Below are 22,609 nucleotides of genomic sequence, written 5' to 3'. Positions count from 1 at the left end.
AACTGGCTAACAGATTTACCCCCCTTAAGGGAATAAATGCATGTGGCCACTGCCAAATGTATACACATGTCGATAGGACTGCTGTGTTTACCAACGCTGGCCACACTGTAGAGTACCAGATTAGAAATTTAATTAACTGTGCCACTTCAAGGGTGGTCTACATGTTGCAGTGCCCTTGTCATAGATATTACATAAGTAAAACTAAGCACCAACTTAGGGTACGTATCGGTGAGCACATCAGGAGCATCAATGGTGCTAACAAGGAGGAGAAAAGGGACCTCCAGTGACTGCGCACTTCTTTGATTTCCATGGTGGTGAATCAGAGGGAATGGGGGTGAAGTGTATTTATACACACCATAAACCTGCCACCACGGAGGTATGACTTCAACACTATTCTCCTACAGAAGGAGAAGATGTGGATCTATCGCCTCTGTCATAGACTAGATGTGACCAGAACTGTGTGACTGCGACAGAGTGAACCAGACATAAATAGGTGAAGGCAAGTTTATTAAAGTAAATGCATATAAATGTGAACACACCACCAATACAAACTGAGTGAACAAACCAAACATTGATGATAAACAAACAAAAACCAACATATGTAGCAAAAGGGAGTACCAGAATCCTAGTCAAGCCAGGCCAGGGTCATAAACAGGAGGTCAGCAGATGGGGGGACAAGGAGAAAGGGATCAGGTTGCAGGATAAGGTTCCAGGGATGCAGGAATAGATAGGATCAGGTACAACAGGTTCAGGAGGCAGGATACAGGAGGCAGGAGGCAGGAGGCTGGAGGCAAGGTTTAGGATCAGGATCAGGTAACAGATAAACAGGCTGCAGGTCAGGCAACAAGGAAAATACCAGGGCAAGGGTCGTGTGCACTTGCCAGGTATATATACAATGGCTGCTGTCAGTTATATGACGCCTGATTGCAGAAGGTAATACCTGCTCCACACTGCCAGGATCCCTCCACTGGTGGACGCCAGTACTGCAGGCCTAAGATGACATAATTCCAGCAGGGAAAAGCTCTTCTGACAGCTCCAAACTGGCAGGAGACACCTGCTGGTGGATCTCAGTATTGCACGCAAAATGATTGATATTACCAGCAGTGGGAACCTTTCCTGACAGTACCCCCCTCAAAGGAGTGACCTCCGGATGCTCCAACTACAACTAACTAAGTCCATTGTGTCAAGCCAGGCCTTGAGCAAAGTCACATCAGGTTGGGCAATAAGTACATCAAGCTGGATAGCAGGCACAGAAACCTCAAGCTGAGTAGCAGGCAAAGAAACTTCAAGCTGAGCAGCAGGCACATTGAGCTGGGTGGCAGGCACATCAAACTGGGCAACAGGCACATTAAGCTGGGCAGCCAGCATGGGCACATCAAGTGGGCAGTGGGCACATCAGGTTGGGAAACAGGCTCTTTAATCTGGGCAGCAGGCATGGGCACATCAAGCTGGGCAGTGGGTACCTCAGGTTGGAAAGCAGGAACTTCAAGCTGGGCAGCAGGCACGGGCACTTCAAGCTGGGCAGTGGGCACAGGCACTTCAAGCTGGGCAGCGGGCAAATCAAGCTTGGCAGCAGGCATGGGCACTGCAAGCTGGGCAGCAGGCACATCAAGCTGGGCAGCAGGCATGGGCTCATCAAGCTGGGCAGCAGGCACATCAAGCTGGGCAGTGGGTATGGGCACATCAGGTTGGGAAGCAGGCACTTCAAGCTGGGCAGCAGGCATGGGCACTTCAAGCTGGGCAGTGGGCATGGGCACTTCATGCTGGGCAGCGTGCACATCAAGCTGGGCAGGGGGCACATCAGGTTGAGAAGCAGGCACATCAGGTTGGGAAGCAGGCACATCAGGTTGGGAAGCAGGCACATCAAGCTGGGCAGCGGGAATGGGCACATCAGGTTGGGAAGCAGGCACTTCAAGCTGGGCAGCAGGCAGGGGCACTTCAAGCTGGGCAGCGGGCACATCAAGCTGGGCAGTGGGTATGGGCACATCAAGTTGGGAAGCAGGCACTTCAAGCTGGGCAGCAGGCATGGGCACTTCATGCTGGGCAGCGTGCACATCAAGCTGGGCAGTGGGCACATCAGGTTGAGAAGCAGGCACATCAGGTTGGGAAGCAGGCACATCAGGTTGGGAAGCAGGCACATCAAGCTGGGCAGCGGGAACGGGCACATCAGGTTGGGAAGCAGGCACTTCAAGCTGGGCAGCAGGCAGGGGCACTTCAAGCTGGGCAGCGGGCACATCAAGCTGGTCAGTGGGCACATCAGGTTGAGAAGCAGGCACATCAGGTTGGGAAGCAGGCACATCAAGCTGGGCAGTGGGAACGGGCACATCAGGTTGGGAAGCAGGCATTTCAAGCTGGGCAGCAGGCACGGGCACTTCAAGCTGGGCAGCGGGCACGGGCACTTCATGCTGGGCAGCGGGCACATCAGGTTGAGAAGCAGGCACATCAGGTTGAGAAGCAGGCACATCAGGTTGGGAAGCAGGCACATCAGGTTGGGAAGCAGGCACATCAAGCTGGGCAGCGGGAACGGCACATCAGGTTGGGAAGCAGGCACTTCAAGCTGGGCAGCAGGCATGGGCACTTCAAGCTGGTCAGTGGGCACATCAGGTTGGGAACCAGGCACATCAGGTTGGGAAGCAGGCACATCAAGCTGGGCAGCGGGAACGGGCACATCAGGTTGGGAAGCAGGCACTTCAAGCTGGGTAGCAGGCACGGGTACGTCAAGCTGGGCAGCGGGCACTTCAAGCTGGGCAGCGGGCACAGGAACATCAGGTTGGGAAGCAGGCACATCAAGCTGGGCAGCAGGCACATCAAGCTGGGCACCAGGCACAGACACATCAGGTTGGGAAGCAGGCACTTCAGGCTGGGAAATTGGCAACGCACCTTCCGACAAGGAAACTGGCTCTGGTTCTTTGGGCTGGAATGCTGGCTCTCTGGGCTGGAATTCTGGCACTGACACTCGGGGCTCAAAGGCTGGCTCTGGCACTCCGGGCTCAAACGCTGGCACTGGAACTTCAAGCTGAGACAGTTTGGTGGGTGTGGAGGCAGGTTGGGTTAATGGTAGGATCGTTTTGGTTGGGAAAAACTTTTGTTTTTTCTTTGGCTTAGCCACTGAAGCTCTGTAGGTGACTGCAGGACTGTAGGTAAGGAGTGCAGCAGACTGGAAAGGAGGATTGGGATATGGCAGAGAAGAGATAACAGTAGCTGGGGGAAGAACTTGTGGGTCTGTTGGCAGCGGAGAAGAGGCAGGTGGGTGGAATGCAAGATAAGTACAGGAAGCAGAGACTGGATATGAGTATTTGGTTGGGTGCAGCGTGTACTGGGCTGCAACTGAGGTAGACATGGCTGATGGGGAAACATACATTTGGGTAGGCTAATGTCTGATGGCAGAGAAGGTTTGCTTGGCTGGGGCTGATTGCACCATGTCAGACCATGCTGAAAATATAGGTTGTATAAACTGTAGTTTCAAGTCTCCCTGTCTAACAAAAGACTGAGCAGACACAATGCACTCAGCAATCACCTGTGGGGAACGGGCCGAGTCGTTTTCACAAAAATCAACAGGATCATCTTCAAAAAGCCATACTAAAGATACAACCTGATTCATATTAAAAGGAGGAGTAAAATCATCATTGCCATCTGGGATACAGGGCAGGGCCAGCTCAGTACAGATCTTGATCAAAGGCTGCACCTCGCCAAACAATATATAACCCTGATCGACCAGGGAGTGAGCCAAACAGATAGCTGCAAATAATTGGTCACTAGACCATCCTTTCAAAGCCTGACAGCAATCATCACTACTTTCAGATGCCGGTAGAGAAAAATAAATAACCTCATCAGCGTTCATGTTTGCAACCAAACTGAAGCAAAATGGTTCCCCTGTGCAGCCATTTCTGGTCAGGAATGGCCCTGGTATTCTGTCATAAACTAGAAGTGACCAGAACTATGTGGCTGCGACAGAGTGAACCAGACATAAATAGGTGAAGGTAAGTTGATTAAAGTAAATGCATGCATATACATGTGAGCACACCACCAATACAAACTGAGTGAACAAACCAAACAACCAAACAGTGATGATAAACAAACAAACCAGCATATGTAGCAAAATGGAGGACCAGAATTGTAGTCAAGCCAGGCCAGGGTCATAAACAGGAGGTCAGCAGATGGGGGGACAAGGAGAAAGGGATCAGGTTGGAGGATAAGGTTCCAGGGATGCAGAAATAGATAGGATCAGGTACAACAGGTGCAGGAGGCAAGGAGGCAAGGATCAGGAAACAGATAAACAGGCTGCAGGTCAGGGCACAAGGACAATACCAGGGCAAGGTGTGTGTGCACTTGCCAGGTATTTATACAATGGTTGCTATCAGTCATGTGACGCCTGATTGCAGAGTGTAATACCTGCTCCACACTGCCAGGTCCCCCTGCTGGTGGATGCCAGTACTGCAGCCCAAAGATGACATAATCCCCGCAGGGAAAAGCTCTTCTGACAGCTCCAAACTGGCAGGAGACACCTGCTGGTGGATCTCAGTACTGCACGCCAAATAATCAATATTACCAGCGGAGGGAACCTTTCCTGACAGCCTCAATACACTCGCTCCCGCTGGCTTAAACACAGAATGCAACTTTGGATCATTTCTTGATCAGTAAGATGTCATATTTGGCTTAAATTTTGAAAACCCGATCTAATAGATGAATATAATTATGAATTCTCTTCCTCTAGGAGGCACATTGACCCTTTGCCTTCTTTTTGTTTTCGCTTTTGTTTCTTTTGGGTTTTTATTTTTCCCTTTATTTTCCTAATTTTCTTGTTACTGCCTAATGGCCTTCCCACCTCCTCTACAACCCTAATATGGTTTAAACTTAATGTCTTGGCTTGCCATTTAAGAAAAATGCTTCTCTGCTCCTCTCCTGCTACCTATTTGCCCCCTTTTTCATTTTCATTTTTACATTTTAAATAAAAACCCACCACTAACCCCCCACCCCAGAAGAAGCTCAAGCTGATTGGGCAAAACTAGTTGGTTGTCACAACACCATGTGAATGACACACTGGCATCACCATCAATGACAGCTTGCTAGCCTGCACATGCTCACTGGAATCTGCGAGTACCACGGCATTCATCTTAACTAAAGGACGCTGAGACTGCTATGGGACCGGACCACATGAAACAACACCCGCTGCTGATCTAGTGTCTGAAAGGCAACACAGCCACATCCCGGATCCAAACGGATGTGCAGGCAGGAAAGCTACAGTCAGTATCCATGTAAGTCCACATGGCTTCCAGGTTGGGTGAGCGGACCTGTTGGTCCATGCACTATACTCTTATGCTGTGTCTTTTTGCACTGCAGTGAACACTGGTCACACTGAGAACAATATCCCATGCAATACACTGCACTGATATCCTAACCACTGTTACAGTGTTAATTATATTTGACCTTACTGCATCACTACTTCCCAGCTTCACCCTCCTGTGGGAAAACTTTGTGCTTGGGATACATACTTGCACTACATACTTGCGCTACATACGGCACATTAGTGGCCAGAGTTGCTATCCACGGTGGTCATAGGAAAAACTTGCTCCCCCCCCCGCTGCAGAGCCCCCATTTTTTGCTCAACCATCCTGCACACTGTGGGAATATTCCTTATATATGGTGTATTGACAGTGATTTCACTTCACTATATTGTCAGGTGCTTTATTACCCCAGGGATGTTATGTTGATATATGTATGTGTGTGGATTTTTGACTTTGTGCTGGGATATCTAAATGATGCCTGCAGCTACAGGCATCATTCAGATATCATTCTTTGCAGCCGGCGATTCTGTGCACGATAAGAACAATCATAGCAGCATTTCTGCCACTTGATCATTCTTATAGGGGACGACCCCCCCCCCCCCCCGCTGCCATCCAGTGCTTCTCCGGGCTCTCCATCAGGGGGCCCGGAGAAAGAATTGTCTGGCGCCGAATGATGACGATAAAGATTTCTGGTGACCAGATGGTCACTAGTCATCTCTATGATGGTTGGTGGCCGGGTGTAACGTTATGATGTCACGCCTGGGTTCCCTGAAGTAAACAAAGCCACCATTGCGGCTGTCAGCATGAGATCAATCTCATGGTTTCCAGCCTGGAGGAGAGATGTGGGGTCTTATTGACCCCATATCTCTCCATAAAGAGGTCCTATTACCAGGGATGTTTACATACCTTGTGTTGCACTAACCCACGAAGGAGCTGCTCTTTTTATTTAGGCTTACTGTTATCTCACCTGCTTGCTTCTCCATCTTGGGGATCCCGTGGTAAATGGCACAAAGAATGTTGAAACTGACACTGAATCCTCTTTTGGGTTATTTATTTAGAAAAAACAAAGTCTCTTAATGCCAGACAGCCTCGAGACACAGGATGTATAGTTCCGCATCCCAGGCCAGGAGGGCCAAGGGGCTGGGTCAGGGGGACCACCAGAACCAAACAGACAGAAAATAATCCCTTGCCAACATGGCGTTGGTACCTTAAATACCACCCCCCAGAATGCACAGCAGGAAAACACTCCCACTGGGCTGGTTCCGAGCGATAAGTGGCATTCAATGCATCCAGCTAGACTGCGTTTCTACTCTTGCCGGCGGGGACAGCGACACCTGCGGTCAAGGAGAACACAGTGCAACCCAGCCGGACTGGTACTGAAACCATAAATTTAGAGAAATATTCCCGAAGCCCAACTGTGGCTGCACGCAACGTAACTTTACAAAAACAATAGCGCCTGCTCGTCTGGAGCCAGCGCTACAGTTGTAATAGGAATAAAAGTGATCAAAAAAATTAAAATGTAAAAAAAAAGTGTAAAAATAAAAAAATAAGTAAAATAATAATTAAAAAAAATGTAAAACGCCCCTGTCCCCGATAGCTCATGCTCAGAAGCAAACACGCATGTAATTCCCGCTCACATATGTAAACGCCATTAAAACTGCACATGTGAGGTATTGCCACGTATGTTAGAGTGTGTGCAACAATTCTAGCACTAGACCTCCTCTGTAACTGTAATCTGGTAACATGTAAAACATTTTAAAGCGTCACCTATGGAGATTTTCATGTACTGAAGTTTGTCACCATTCCATGAGTGTGCGCAATTTTAAAGTGTGACATGTTGGGTATCTATTTACTGCGTAACACCATCTTTCACATTATACAAAAAATGGCTACTTTTACTGTTTTGTTATTTTTTTAATTAATGAAACCGTTTTTTTATTTTTTTTTAAAAGGCGTTTGAAAAATTATTGCGCAAATACCATGCAAGATAGAAAGTTGCAATGACTGCCATTTTATTCCCTAGGGTGTCTGATATATATATAAAAAAAGTGTAATGTTTGGGCATTCTGAGTAATTTTCTAGCAAAAAATGATGATTTTTACATGAAGGAGAAAAGTGCCAGAATAGGCCCGGTATGGAAGTGGTTAAAGGGAATAGGGTCACCCAAGCAGGTGCTCTCTCAAGCCGTTGATCTGCGTTTCCATTTAGACATGTAGCTGTGGCTCTGCCCCACCTCCTCTCTCTCCTCATTGGCTCCATGGCTGTGGTTGACAGCAATGGTAGCCAATGGATCCCGCTTATACAAGGACATTTTTTTTTCTAGGTACTATAAAATACCCTTTAAAATAAAGTCAACTTACCACTTAAAATGTGAACTTACTGAACACATGCTCTCATCAAATTTAAATAATATTAAAAAATGAATTTAGAATACACTAACAAAATGTGTTTATTAATTTAGACAGTCATCTACATAAAATATAAATAAAGTCACCCTGACACTAAAATAAGGACATTACAATCAACTTATAAAAGATCTTTCTGGACGGTGGGGGTGAAATCTTCCCTCTCTTGAAGAGCGATGGGTGGCTCTGATTTCTGATAGTTTAGGATGTTTTGGATACTTTGTCACCTTCTGGTCACTGTGGTTCCTCCTCACTACATTGTTCTGTAGTGATGTATCGGCTGGTAGGAGAAACCACTACACTCAGCAGGGGACAAGGTTTCCAACAAACCCAAAGTGTTTGCTACCAGCGGTGTCAACGCAAAAATGTAACTCAACTTCCAAAGGCGAGGTGATTATTAAATGTCCAAATTTAACATTTCCTTCTCAATACACTAGCAAAATAGGAAAAATAACAATAATATAGATATTGCTATAACTATTGGTAACCCAGTGTTGCTCCATACATATTAGTGGATAGCTATTTTTGTATTGAGGTCAGGTCTTAACAGAATTATGTAACATTTTTGGAAAAATATACAGCCAAGAAGTCCAGTACTTGAAGTTATTATTGCAAAAACCTCCACAACCACCATTAATTTCCCTCTGGTGCTCAGATAGGCCGGGATCATGGCAATCCAGACACTGCAGAACACCAGCATGCTGAAGGTGATGTACTTGGCCTCATTAAAACTGTCTGGTAATGTCCTGGCTACAAAACCTATGATGAAACTCACAGCGGCCAGAAGTCCCATATATCCCAGGACAGAGTAGAAGCCGATAACTGAACCCTCATTACACTGAATGATGATCTTCCCCTGATAAGAGTGAGTGTCCTGATCCTGGAAGGGAGGAGAAATAGACAACCAAGTGACACAGATTATGACTTGAACCAGTGAGAAAATACAAATGATAACATTGGGCAGTTTGGCTCCCATCCATTTCCTCCAGGCACTCCCAGGTTTGGTGGCTTTAAAAGCAATACACACCATGATACTTTTGGCAAGGAGAGTAGAAACGGCAACTGAGAAGATGACACCAAAAGAGGTTACACGCAGCATGCAGGTTACATCTATTGGATGGCCGAGGAACAAGAAGACACAGAGGAAGCTCAGCATGATGGAGACCAGGAGAAGATAGCTCAGGTTCCGGTTATTAGCTTTAACAATGGGGGTGTCCTGATAATGAATAAACATTCCCAATATTAAACCAGTCAAAAGACAACAGAGGATGGAGACAGCTGAAACTACTGCAACAATGGGATCATCAGTGTAGGAGAGAAATTCCACCAATTTTGGAACACACCGATCCTTCTTCTCATTTGGCCATTCTTCATCAGGACATTTCATGCAGTTTTCACTGTCTGCAGGAAGAAAAATACAAACACAATGAGCATTGGGGTCAGAGCTTCTGTCTTGTGTTGCATCAGAGCCAGCAACTGAATTTCCATCAAAACTGTGAGTAAAAGGAATTCTAATAAATAATAAATACAATATAAATATTATATAAATGTAACAACTTGCTGACCGCATCACGTATTTGTATTGCAGCACAGCGGCTCTGCTGTGCTGGACTACGTAGTAGATGTGTGATTTGCGCTCCTAAGAAAGGATCACAGATCACATATTTCAAAATATCAGTTGCCTTTAACATCTGATTATGGGAACAGAAACCACAATTACTGTTAGAATTTAGTTTCTTCGAGGAAATATGTCCATCCTGCCTCTTTGATTTTTTGTAATTGCTACAGACAAAAGCAAACATTGACTTGAACCTATTGATTACTAGAACAATCGATGAACATTCTAAAATCTGATTTTTTTTTTTTTAACAAAAAGACATTTATAGCTCGGTGTTGGGCAATTGCAGAGACAACTGCTGTAAGAAGAGGCCTTCGTAAGGAGAACTTGGACAGAAGGACACTTCAAAAATACCTGGTGGTCATAGGTGGACATCATTAGTGGGCATCCCTGGTGGTCCTGGGTGTGCATTCTCGAGGGGGCAGACCCCCCTATCAGGAGAGCAGCCAATCGGCTCTCCTGTACTCATGTCTGTCAGACGTGATAGAGGAAAAGTGATAAATGACTTTTCCTGTTTTCACTATGATCAGCTGTGATTGGACACAGCTGATCACATGGTAAAGAGGCTCCATCAGAGGCTATTTACCTAGATCGGAGTTGCAGTGCATCAGACCACCGCTCTCCTCACCGCTTATAATGTTGGATGTTATATGACGTTCAGTCAGAATAACTGAACTACTTTACGCACGTCATATTGCTATATGGTGGGTGAGAAGTGGTTAAATAAGATAATGAAACATTTTGAAAGCATTTACACCTTAGAAGTCCAGGACTGGAAGCCAATATGGCAAATATATCCACATATCTCTGGATCTGGAGAAGTTAGAGATTTGTACCTTCCTAACACCATTCTCCCTACAGGAAACATATTTATTGCATGGGAAAAAGCCCTGCAGGTCTATAAAAAAGGAGATTGCATTTGGAGGGTCAACCACATTTTGGGCTAATTTAATCCGTAAATGAGGTGCTCTTCTGAACACCACTTGTGGTTGTTCTCATAGTGTAGGATCAAAAATGGGATCATTATGTAAAATACCCCAGTATTATGGATTTGGGGTGAGGGGGTAGAGCTCCCCCTGCCCCAAAACACCCCCTATGTTAAAGGGCATGTGGCCTGGTATGGTTCGAGAGGATGCTTGCTCTTCCCCCTATTCCTGGCCTGCCAGGCTATATCCAAACAAGAAAACTCAACGCTCCAGGTGAGACAAGAAGCCTGATGAAGTAGTGTTTGCCCCGGCTCACCTCCACATGCAATCAAAATAGAAGAAATGGCTGCACTCCGCAATCAATTAAAATTCTTTATTGGAACATCCCAAGTGCTAAGAACAGAGCGCTGGTAGACGTGTTTCACACACTTTCACACACCCAAGGTAATGATTAAGTGCACCTGAAGTGTATGAAACACGTCTACCATCTCTCTGTTCTTGTTAGCACTTGGGATGTTCCAATAAAGAATTTTGATCGATTGCAGAATACAGCCATTTCTTCTATTTTGACAGGCTATGTACTCGGATAAGGGTTTGGTATGGATTTATTTTAAGTTTTGGCATGGGGTTCCCCTTAAAATCCATAGCAGACCCAAAGAGCCTGGTATTCATAGGGGAGACATTACACATTTTAATTAAAAAACATATATATATATTTTTGATACTATCAATGAAAATTTTTTTTTTTAATATTGTTTTTTAACCACTTGCCGACCGGCTCCTATAGATTTACGTAGGCACTTTGAAGATGGATATCTCGGTAGCGGCAGCAGCTGCTGCCACAACCGAGATATCCATCTTTTCAGGAGACGGTCGTATTAACGATAATGGTGGTCTCTGTGGTGGATTCCTCCCCTTCCTGCCACTCTCTCGCACCCTCCGCCGCTTACTGGAGCCGTCGGTAAGCGACGGCGGTAAAAAAAAATTAAGTGGGGGTCCCCCCCAATTCAATCCAGCCTCTTTGTGTCTGGTATGGATTTCATAGGGAACCCCACACAAAATGTAAAAATAAAATGGCGTGGGGACCCCCAAAAAATATTTAGAATATTATAGGATTCTTTTATGTGGTCCTGTTTATCCCAAATCACTACTCACCCACCCTTGCCAGCTGGTCTGATCATCAAGTCCTTAACCACATCAATACTAGGCACTTTTGCCCCCTTCCTTGCATTTTCATTGACAATTGCGCAGTCATGCTAGACTGTACCCAAATCAAATTGTTATCATTTTTTTTTGTTGCGATATAAGCAAAAAAAGAGCGGAAATTTGGAAAAAAAACCTATATTTTCTTCTTTCTATTTTAAAAGAAATCCAATAAAATCGAATGTTGTCATAAATTTAAGCTAAAATGTATTCTACTATTGGTGGGCATGTCACAAATCAGACGGTTTATGGGCAGGTGGAATTCCCGCTGAATTTCAGCCAACCGAGCACTGGCTATGTATGACCGCCTAAAATGGCTACAGACTCTTCAGGCCTGCTTTAATACATCTTGCAAACCTGTGTACGTACTTAGAAAACACTGCACCACCAAATTGAGGACATGTGCCAGGCATGGCACATGTGTCAACTTTCCCTGTCTAAGGGTAGACAGGAAGTTTGAGCCATTATTGGACACCACCATTCCTGGCTCCAGCTGGCGTGGTGTGAACCACCTCTGGGCCTGTCCTTTCAGAGCTGCAAGAATCTCTGCTCTGGTGTGGTTTCTGTCCCCTAAACACACCAGCTGAAGCACTGCATGGCACCTTTTAGCCTGACTCTGGGGAAAGTCTTTTGAATGCTTAGGGGGTACCTGATGTTCATAGAAAAATTCTGCAGAGGAGGACATGGAGGTGGTGGAGGAGGAGGGGGTAGAGCTCACAGGTCTGGCATCATCACCACCAGCTGTATTGAGACGTGGGGGCACAATAAGCTGCAGCACTGAGCCTTGTCATGCATCCTTTCGAGTTGCATGCAGCGTTATCCAGTGTGCTGTGAACAAAATATATCATCCCTGCCCATGCTTGCTAGACCACATGTCAGCAGTAAGGTGGATTTTATGGCTTACTGCCTTGCCCAACAATGCCAGAACATTCCCTTCCACGTGATGGTAGAGAGATGGAATGGCCTTACGTGAAAAGTAGTATCGACTGGGAACCTGCCATTGTGGTACAGCACATTGTGCAAATTCACAGAAGGGGGCAGAATCCACCAGGCTGAAAAGCAGAAGTTGGAGAGCCAACAGTTTTGACAAGCTTGCATTTAGGGGCTGATGCCCATGCCGTGGGTGGCAGGGAATGTATTTCTTTTCCGCTGCAGAAGATGGGGCAGAGAAATTTGCCGGCTACTGTTCTACAGCTATGTGCTATACCATCATCCCTGTCAGTGGAGGCTGCTGAAAGGTAATGACTCGGTATCGCAGGGGCAGACTGAAGAGGGTAAGGAGGAGGAGGGACAGATTTGTGCCCCTTTTGTGTGACTTTTATGTGCTCTTGCCAACGGGCTGAGTGATTGGACGTTAATGCCTTGTTAGGCATGCAGTAACCAAATGGTGGGTGTTTTTGCCACGTTTGATGTGCCTGTGACACAGTTTGCAGATAGCAACAGTGTGATCTACTCCAGATGTGCTAAAAAAAAGCCCAGACAGCTGAGCTGTGGGGAGTTGGCCAGGAGATGACAGCTGCAGAATGTGATGGAATAGGGTGGCTGCTCTCTACTCTTTTTTAATGCTGTCCTCCTTGGGGTTGTGACCCCTCACATTCAGTTTCCTCCTCTGCTCTATCTGGCACCCAAGTCGCATCAGTGACCTCATCATCACCATCATCATCATCTCCATCTCCTCCATCTTCATCATTACCACTGGAGTCAACTTGGGAATACGCTGCGGCTTGGGGAAAATGAATACCAATTTGTCTACCAGTGCTCCTCCCTCTCTCTAGGCTCATCTTCCTGCCATCCTTAACATCAGCACCAGCATTTGAATCCAGTAATGACTGAGCATCATCAAGGACAAGTGGCTGATGCTGTGGTCAAATAACTCAGCTGACTCTTCAATGGCTAATGTTCAGGCTACGGCAGGAATAGCTGTGGACAAGGAGGCAGTTTTATCCACTCTGGCAACTGCAGGGGACTGCACACTTGTCTCTGCTTGTGTGACAGAGAATGAAGAGGATGAGGAAGGTTTAGTAAGCCAGTCCACCACCTCCTCTGAATGCTGTGGCTGGATAGCATGGGCAAACTCACTAAACAGAGGAAATGATGCCCTGCCTGAGGACTGACCACCACGTCCACCTTTTCATGTGGACACATTTGTTGCTGGCCCCCTTATAGTGCCAAGGGGATGTCTGCCTTTCCTTGTTGTTCTAACAGACATTATTCAGAGGAAGGGGGCATTGCAAATGTAAAGGAGAAGTTGGAATCTGTACGTAGATGCACTTTAATCAATGTAAAGAGGTGTTTGGTGCCCTTTAATTTGAGTACTTACACTACACAGACACACTCCACGGATACAATATAATATACTGCAATATAATGCACCAAAGGTAAAGTGACGCACAGAACTATATGGCATTAAACTGTCAGTAACACACACAGAAGTAAATGGCGTTAAGCTGGCAGTAACGCACAAAACTATATGGCGTTAAACTTATAGTAACGCACACAGAACTATATGGAGTTAAACTGGCAGTAACCCACGCAAAACTATATGGCCTTAAACTGGCAGTAAAGCATAAAAAACTATATGACGTTAAACTGGCAGTAACACAATCAAATAGATGGTGTTCAACCGTCACTATACTGAAGCTATCTGAACTGTCCCTACTCTAGCTATATAATAATGTCAAGATTACTGACATGGTCTCACTACACTACATTGAAATTATCTGAGCTGTCCCTAATCTAGCTGCACACTATGAAAAGCTGAATGATGGTCCTCCTCACTACACTCACACTATCCCTAGACTGACACTAAACTAATATACTACACTGACAATTGAAGCAAAATAGCACAGTATAGCACACTAACTAATAGCACTGAACAGAGCCCTGTTCTATCTCTCTCCATGCCAAAATCACACAGAAAATGGCTGCCCTTGAATGAATACTTTTATACTGTGGGGCGGGAATGAGCCATGATTGGATAAAGCCATAATGACAGTGTCCAATCATGACTTTGACAGTGCTCTGTGCCCTGATTGGCTGAAGCCACTGCTTCAGCCAATCAGAGCTTGCAATGCACTGTTCAACGTCACAATGCATTGTGGTTGGTTCGGGGGGCCGAACAAACGGTCGAACGACCCGTTTGTTTGGATGTTCGCCTGACGTCCGAGCAATGAAAGTTCAGCCCGAACTTATGCTTGGGCAGAACTGTTCACTCATCCCTATTGCCTAGCAACCGGCTCTGTGTTTACATCACATGATGGCTGTGATTGGATACGGCCATCATGTGATCAGGAGGGCCAATCACAGAGCCCTCCTGCCGATCAGAGATGCGGCGTGTCCGGCTGACACGAGCGCATCGGGATCGCACTGCTGCATGGGCACACGTGTACGCGATCCATCTCCTTCTGAGGGATGTTCCTGAACGTCCACTCAGAAGGAGAGAGCACCCACCCGGCCATTTATGTACATTGGCCGGGTGGGAAGTCGTTAATAAACTTTTGATACTACTATCAATCTAGTTTATGTGTTTGGGTGTTTTAACATGCATGGAATTCAAATTATTGATGACCATTTTCTTAAAGATTTTATTATGGGAATTGGTGGACGAGGATGGGTTAAATGTTATTTTTATATAGTAGTTGTAGAAGGTTTTCTTTTTTTTTTGTATAAGGTTTTCTAATGACTCGATTATTTTTTTTTTTTTTAGGATTGGTCTAGTAAATTTAGTTATTTTAATAGCCAGTATATATTTGAAAAATTAATAATTCTGATGTACTGATGGCCTCTCATTTCTTGAGGCCATACAATGCCAGGACAATACAAATTCCCTACAAATGACCCCTTTTTGTAAAGTAGACAGTATGAGGCATTTAGTAAGAGGCATGGCAAGTTTTTTGAAGTTGTCATTTTTTGTTTCAATATTTAAAAAAATGAAGTAATTGCATAAAATTTGTTTTTTGTTTCTTCATTATATTTTTACTTTTTTAAATATTGTCACCAGCACAGTACAGCACCATCATATGACTGATGTGGTGGTGATCAGGGACATTGACTAGTGATAATATGTTAATAAAAAATGTTAAAAAAAAGCTAATAAAAAAATATTTCTTTATTTTTTTAACAGTTTTTACTTTTGTTTTCTACATACTTTCATCAGAGTAGTTCAGTATCAACATAGTAATACAGTACTACTTTAGGGGGGTGATCAGGGTTTATTATTACTTTTTTTTTTTTTTTTACCCTTTGCTGTTACAATGAAGATCATTATAACAGCAATGTTTTCATATGTCATGAATGTGGGAACCATTCATGAGAGCTGATTTACTTGCAATCTGTGATCTGTGATTTGCCACAGCTAATCTCATGGTACAAGGTGCTGTGATTGGTCCAGGTACCATGTGATTGGCCCAGGTACCATGTGATAACTGTGAGCCAATCACAGCATAGGCATTACAGCTGTTATCAATAAATTCATTCAGGAAGCAGAGACAGCCGTCGAGGGACCCCAGAAGAGCAGGTTTTTATTTGAAAAAAATAAAAAAAATAACTTTACAACCCCTTTAAAGTTGTGGGCTCAGCTAAGGATCTGGTATGGATTTTTGGGGGGAATCCATACTATTTTTTTAAATTTTGGTTTGGGGTTCCCCTTAATATTCATACCAGACCCAAAGGGACTGGTAATGGACTGGGGGGGTCCCATGATGTTTTTTTCAATGACTTATTTCATCTGTATTGCTGGGACAGACAATTCATTATAGCCACAAGTAGTTTTAAATTACTTTTATTCCTTTAGAAATGTAATTTTGTTCTCGGACTGTTTCAAACACAGGAAACATGCGCCACTTTACGGACATACTATAGACACACCCCCGGTATGAAATTTAAAGGAATATTACACTTTTATTTTTTCACTTTAAGCATTATTAAAATCACTGCTCCCAAGAAAAAAAACTGACGTTTTTTGCATTGATACATGTCCCCTGGGGCAGGACCCAGGTCCCCAAACACTTTTTATGACAATAACTTGCATATCAGCCTTTAAAATTAGCACTTTTGATTATTCGTGTTCATATCCCATAGACTTTAACGGTGTTCACGTGTTGAAACAAATTTCTTGCCTGTTCACATGTTCTGCTACAAACCGAACCGGGGGGTGTTTGGCTCATCTCTAGTTGCTAAAAAGTTGACAGCCAGCCTGCCTGCAAAAACCACAACTCATACTGATAATCCAGAGCAGGTGGCATGCAGGTGGCATCATTCAGGAGAGGATGGGAGTCTGGTTCTTCCAGACTTGCTCTACTTCCTGCCTTCTGCCACACTGCTGGAGGGGTTTGATGTGAATAGGTTGTTGTGTGATTGGGAGTGCTGTTATGAGGGACTGTATGATGGGGACCTCTGTGATTTGAATGGGCTCTGTGATAAGAAGACTTGGTGATGGGGGAGAACCTGATATGGTGAGAGGACTCTGACATATAATGGGGACTTTAGCACTAGACATGTGCATGACAAAAAGATTTGGTTAATCTGGTTATTTTGTTTTTTTAAATTTGGTTGATTTGTTCAATTCATATTTGGGATTCGTATTCGGAATTCATAACTTAAATTTGTTTTATGTCTTTTTAAAATTTTCTTAGCATTTCCAATTTCTTTTCAATTCAAAACGTTCAAATTGATACATTTTTGAATAGGTCAAATCGAAAACTTTCTTTTTTAGATTTGAATGATTTGAATAGACTTTTTGGCAAAGTGAACAAACAAAAGGAAAATCTTCATCAAATGATTACAATGACTCTTTAACCACTTTCAGACCGGACCATTTTGCTGGTAAATGACCAGAGGTCTTTTTACACTTTGGCACTGCGCTGCTTTAACTGGTAATTGCGCGGTCATGCAATGTTGTACCCAAACAAAATTTGCGTCCTTTTCTTCCCACAAATAGAGCTTTCTTTTGATGGTATTTGATTGCCTCTGCGATTTTTATTTTTTGCGATATAAACGTAAAAAGACCGCAAATTTTGAAAAAAAATGATATTTTCTACTTTTTGTTATTAGAAAAATCCAATAAACTAAATTTTAGTCATACATTTAGGCCAAAATGTATTCAGCCACATGTCTTTGGTAAAAAAAAAGTCAATAATTGTATATTTATTGGTTTGCGCAAAAGTTGTCACATCTACAAACTAAGGTACGTTTTCTGGAATTTACGCAGCTTTTAGTTTACGACTGCCTATCTCATTTCTTGAGGTGCTAAATTGGCAGGGCAGTACAAAACCCCCCCAAATGACCCCATTTTGGAAAGTAGACCCCCTAAGGAAATTGATAAGAGGCATGTTGAGCCCATTGAATATTTTATTTTTTTGCCTCAAGCGATTGAATAATGACAAAAAAAAATTTTTTTTATTTTTTTTTACACAAAGTTGTCACTAAATGATATATTGCTCACACATGCTATGGGCATATGTGAAATGACACCCCAAAATAAATTCTGCTGCTTCTCCTGAGTATGGGGATACCACATATGTGGGACTTTTTGGGAGCCTTGCCGCGTACGGGGCCCTGAAAACCAAGCACCGCCTTCAGGCTTTCTAAGGGCGTAAATTTTTGAGTTCACTTCTCACTACCTATTACAGTTTTGAAGGCCATAAAATGCCAAGATGGCACAAAACCCCCACAAATGACCCCATTTTAGAAAGTAGACACCCCAAGCTATTTGCTGAGAGGCATGTTGAGTCCATGGAATATTTTATATTTTGCCACAAGTTGCGGGAAAATTACAAACTTTTTTTTTTCACAAAGTTGTCACTAAATGATATATTGCTCACGCATGCCATGGGCATATGTGAAATAACACCCCAAAATAAATTCTGCTGCTTCTCCTGAGTACGGGGATACCACATATGTGGGACTTTTTGGGAGCCTAGCCGCGTACAGGGCCCCGAAAACCAAGCACCGCCTTCAGGCTTTCTAAGGGCGTTACAGTTTTGAAGGCCATAAAATGCCAAGATGGCACAAACCCCCCCCAAATGACCCCATTTTGGAAAGTAGACACCCCTAAATTTAGGGGTACACTAGTGAGACTAGGTAATAAATCGCGGGTGCCCTGAAACTATAAAAAAATAACTAACCAACCAGCGTCACCTGTAACAGTTATATGGTGATCACTGGTGAAAGGGTTAACTAGGGGGCAATCAGGGGGCTTTATGCGGTAGTATATGGGGGTCCCTGGCGCTATAAAAAGCTGCGGCGAACCTAAATACCTACCTGCCTAACTAGCGTCACCTGTGACACTAATACAGCGATCAGAAAAACGATCGCTTATTAGGCTGGGTTCACACTGGAGCGATGCGGGAACGCCACGAATGCGCGGCGGGTTCCCGCATCGCATGCCTCCCGGCGGCAGTTCACACTGCCCTATGCGAACTGCTGGGAGTGTCAGTGAAATGTTAATGACACCCCCAGATCAGTTCGCATATCGCAGTGCGATCTGCAAACTTGGATCGCATGGTGTGAACACCCATGCGATCCGATTCTGCTGCGGACCAAAAAAAGGGTCCCGTGCGAGTTTGCGGCGGGTGCGGCGGGTGCGACACAAATTCAGCCATACTATCTGTATAGCTGAACTCGAATCGCACAGAGATCGGATGTGATTTGCACTGCAGTGCGGTGCGAATCACATCCGTTCTCATAAACCGCTGCAATGTGAACCCAGCCTTAGTGACACTGGCGACGGGGGGTGATCACGGGGTTAAACCTTTATTGTGGGGGTTAGGGGGTACCTTAGAACTAAAGGGGGCTAACCCTAACTGCCCTAACAGTTATTAGTCACAAATGACACCCGCCGGGTGATCAGGGGGTTAAACCTTTATTAGGTAATAAATGGCGGGTGCCCTGAAACTATAAAAAAATAACTAACCAACCAGCGTCACCTGTAACAGTTATATGGTGATCACTGGTGAAAGGGTTAACTAGGGGGCAATCAGGGGGCTTTATGCGGTAGTATATGGGGGTCCCTAGCGCTATAAAAAGCTGCGGCGAACCTAAATACCTACCTGCCTAACTAGCGTCACCTGTGACACTAATACGGCGATCAGAAAAATGATCGCTTATTAGGCTGGGTTCACACTGGAGCGATGCGGAAACGCCACGAATCCGCGGCGGGTTCCCGCATCGCATGCCTCCCGGCGGCAGTTCACACTGCCCTATGCGAACTGCTGGGAGTGTCAGTGAAATGTTACTGACACCCCCAGGTCAGTTCGCATATCGCAGTGCGATCTGCAAACTCGGATCGCATGGTGTGAACACCCATGCGATCCGATTCTGCTGCGGGCCAAAAAAAGGGTCCCGTGCGAATTTGCGGCGGGTGTGGCGGGTGCGGCGAATGGCTGAACTCGAATCGCACAGAGATCGGATGTGATTTGCACTGCAGTGCGGTGCGAATCACATTCGTTCTCATAAACCGCTGCAATGTGAACCCAGCCTTAGTGACACTGGCGACGGGGGGTGATCACGGGGTTAAACCTTTATTGGGGGGGTTAGGGGGGTACATTAGAACTAAAGGGGGCTAACCCTAACTGCCCTAACAGTTATTACAGTCACAAATGACACCAATGCAAAAAAAAAAAAAAATGACATTGGTGTCACTGTGACTGGGGGGCAGGGGTAATTGGGGGGGTGATCGGGGGGTAAAGGGGGGGTGTGAGTGTGCCTGGCATGTTCTACTGTGTATGTAGAGTGTTGGTGCAACTCACCGATCCGCTCTCCTCCGTGTCGGAACGAAAAATACCGACACGGAGGAGAGAATACATCACTTCCTCTCCTGTGTTTACATTACAGGAGAGGAAGTGATGTCACGGGGGATTTCTATTCGTCGGGAGCGATCGCGAGGGGGTGGCCATGAATGAATGGCCGCCCCCTCGTCCCGGATCGCTCCCGGACGAAAACCGACCGCCGCAGGCACCGGGCGGGGGCCCGATCGGGCCCCCGACCCGCGGGAAGGCAGGGACGTACATGTACGCCAATATGCCTGCCCGTGCCATGCTGTCGACGTACATCGTCGTGCGGCGGTCGGCAACTGGTTAAATCACCTTTGGCTTAGGCCCCTTTCACAAACTGCCAGTAAAACATTTGAGCGCTTTTGAAGAGCTTTCCATTCATTTCAATGGAGAAGGGCGTTTTTTTCACCATCCCTGCAAGCCCACTGCCCCAGTGTGAAAGCGTTCATTGATTTTAATGGAAATAGGTTTTTGTGAGCTATTACGGGCGCTTTTTTTTAGAATGAAAGCACCTGAAAACTGCCTCAGTGTGAAAGGGGTCTTAACAAAAACTGCATCATTTGGAAATTGTACTATAAATACACACACAGTCTTTGATTTCAGAAATATGTTTAGAAAGTTAGAAATTTACTGGAGTTTAGTGTAAAATTCTATAACAATTTTGGAAATTTGGATGAATTTTGTTTCGCTATTCAGGGCATTCGGTAAATTTTGGTTATACTGTAATTTGGGTATTCGGATATCTCTGAATAATGAAAAATCTCTCGGAAAATATTTATTCGGAATCAAAACTAACCGCACATGTCTATTTGACATGCAGGGAGGAATCAGATGTATAGGGTGGACTCGGACATGATGAGGGATTTTTGATGTGAAGAGAAGCTTTTGATGGGAAGTTAATTAATCAAGGTAGTAAAGTGCATCATCAAAGGTTCTGGTTTTCCATTGATATGCAACATTTTGATTTTTTTATATTTTAGACTGGGTGCCTCTGGATTTTTCATACTTTTAAAGAGTGCTGCTTCTGGAAAGATGTTGAGAAACACTAGTCTGAATATATTTTCCTGGTGCTATCATGTTGTCCACCAACAAGTAGAGACTCTGCATATGTCCCATAAATGGTAACTGCATATTTCTCTCCTTTCTTTAATTTAGGTAGATATCTTTGGGTTGGTCACCACATCTGTAAATAAGTAGATTATCTTTTTATTATTATAGTAAATATAATTTAATATAATATCATATAATATCATAATATTTCCTCGCCACCCATCCATCAAACCATCCCTGCATGCCAGGGTGCTGGGTATAATTTCAGACTCTGAATTCTCCCTTTGGCCCCACATCCAATCACTATCAAAAGCTGTGTTATGAGAACATTTTGGTCCCTGTGGATGAATCACGCCTAACTATGGATGAATAAGAAGATGTGAAAATGCCAGATCGGCCTGAGGACTGCAGCAAGAAAATCAAGTTTAGAGTATTTAAAAAATAAAAATCCAGACGCAAACTTTGGAGGGGAGGGATGCTACATTTCAACTTTAACCACCTCAATACAGAGCACTTACACCCCCTTCCTGTCCAGGCCATTTTTCAGCTTTTAGCACTGTCACACTTCGAATGACAATTGCGCGGTCATGCTACACTGTAACCATGTGAAATTTTTATCACTTTATTCACACAAATAGAGCTTTCTTTTGGTGGTATTAAATCACTTCTGGGTTTTTTAGTGCAACATTTTGAAAAAAATAATGTTTTTTGTTATTTACTGTTAGTAACTTTAGTAAATAAGTAATTTTTCTGCCTTACCGATGGGCGCAGATGAGGCGACAGTGATGGGCACTGATTAAGGGGCATTAATGAGGAGGCACAACTATGTTGCACATATGGGCACTAATAGGTGGCACTGATATGTGGCACAGATAGGCATCACTGATGGGTGGCACTGGTGGGCACAAAAAGGTAGCACGGATAAGCGGAACTGATGGGCATTGATGGGCAGCAGTGATGGGCATTGATGGGCAGCACTGATAGCCAGCACTGACTGGCATCACTAATGGCCACTGATTGCTGCCACCTGTGGGCACTGATTGCTGCCAATTGTGAGCACTGGTGGGATCTAATTGCTGGCAGTGGTGGGCACTTAATTGTAATCAGGGCACTGATTACTGCGCACCACCGGGGGTGTGCAAGAGCTGTCATTCTGGGAAGCCATCATATGATGTCCACCCAGAACATGAGCCGCACCACCCAGCTGCCATTTGACAGTGGGTGGGCGGCAAGTACTTAAAAGATATCTTACATGTAGTGTATGGACTTTACTGAAAATCCTAAATCTCAGTGCTAGGATCTTAACATGATAAGAGCCCAGTAAATGTTCTGTTGTCAGTTAGAACTTAGT

At 44.7% G+C, this 22,609-nt stretch overlaps 1 protein-coding gene across 1 annotated transcript in view; it reads right to left on the bottom strand.

Annotated features, from left to right (window-relative positions):
- Positions 1-7,785: 7,785 nt before the first annotated feature.
- The window catches only part of LOC143941156 (vomeronasal type-2 receptor 26-like), a 111,309-nt gene continuing 96,485 nt past the window's right edge, over positions 7,786-22,609 (bottom strand). The window contains exon 6 of the mRNA XM_077463182.1: positions 7,786-9,091. Within this exon, the coding sequence (XP_077319308.1) occupies positions 8,199-9,091 (893 nt within the window). The 3' untranslated portion in view covers positions 7,786-8,198. The remainder of the gene's footprint in view (positions 9,092-22,609) is intronic.

This window comes from Lithobates pipiens, unplaced genomic scaffold (genome assembly GCF_037356315.1).
Source record: "Lithobates pipiens isolate NorthernLeopardFrog02 unplaced genomic scaffold, aLitPip1_a1.2 Scaffold_3, whole genome shotgun sequence".
Taxonomy (NCBI): Eukaryota; Metazoa; Chordata; class Amphibia; order Anura; family Ranidae; genus Lithobates; species Lithobates pipiens.
Note: the sequence above shows the minus strand (reverse complement) of the source record. Positions and strands in the feature narration are given on the sequence as shown.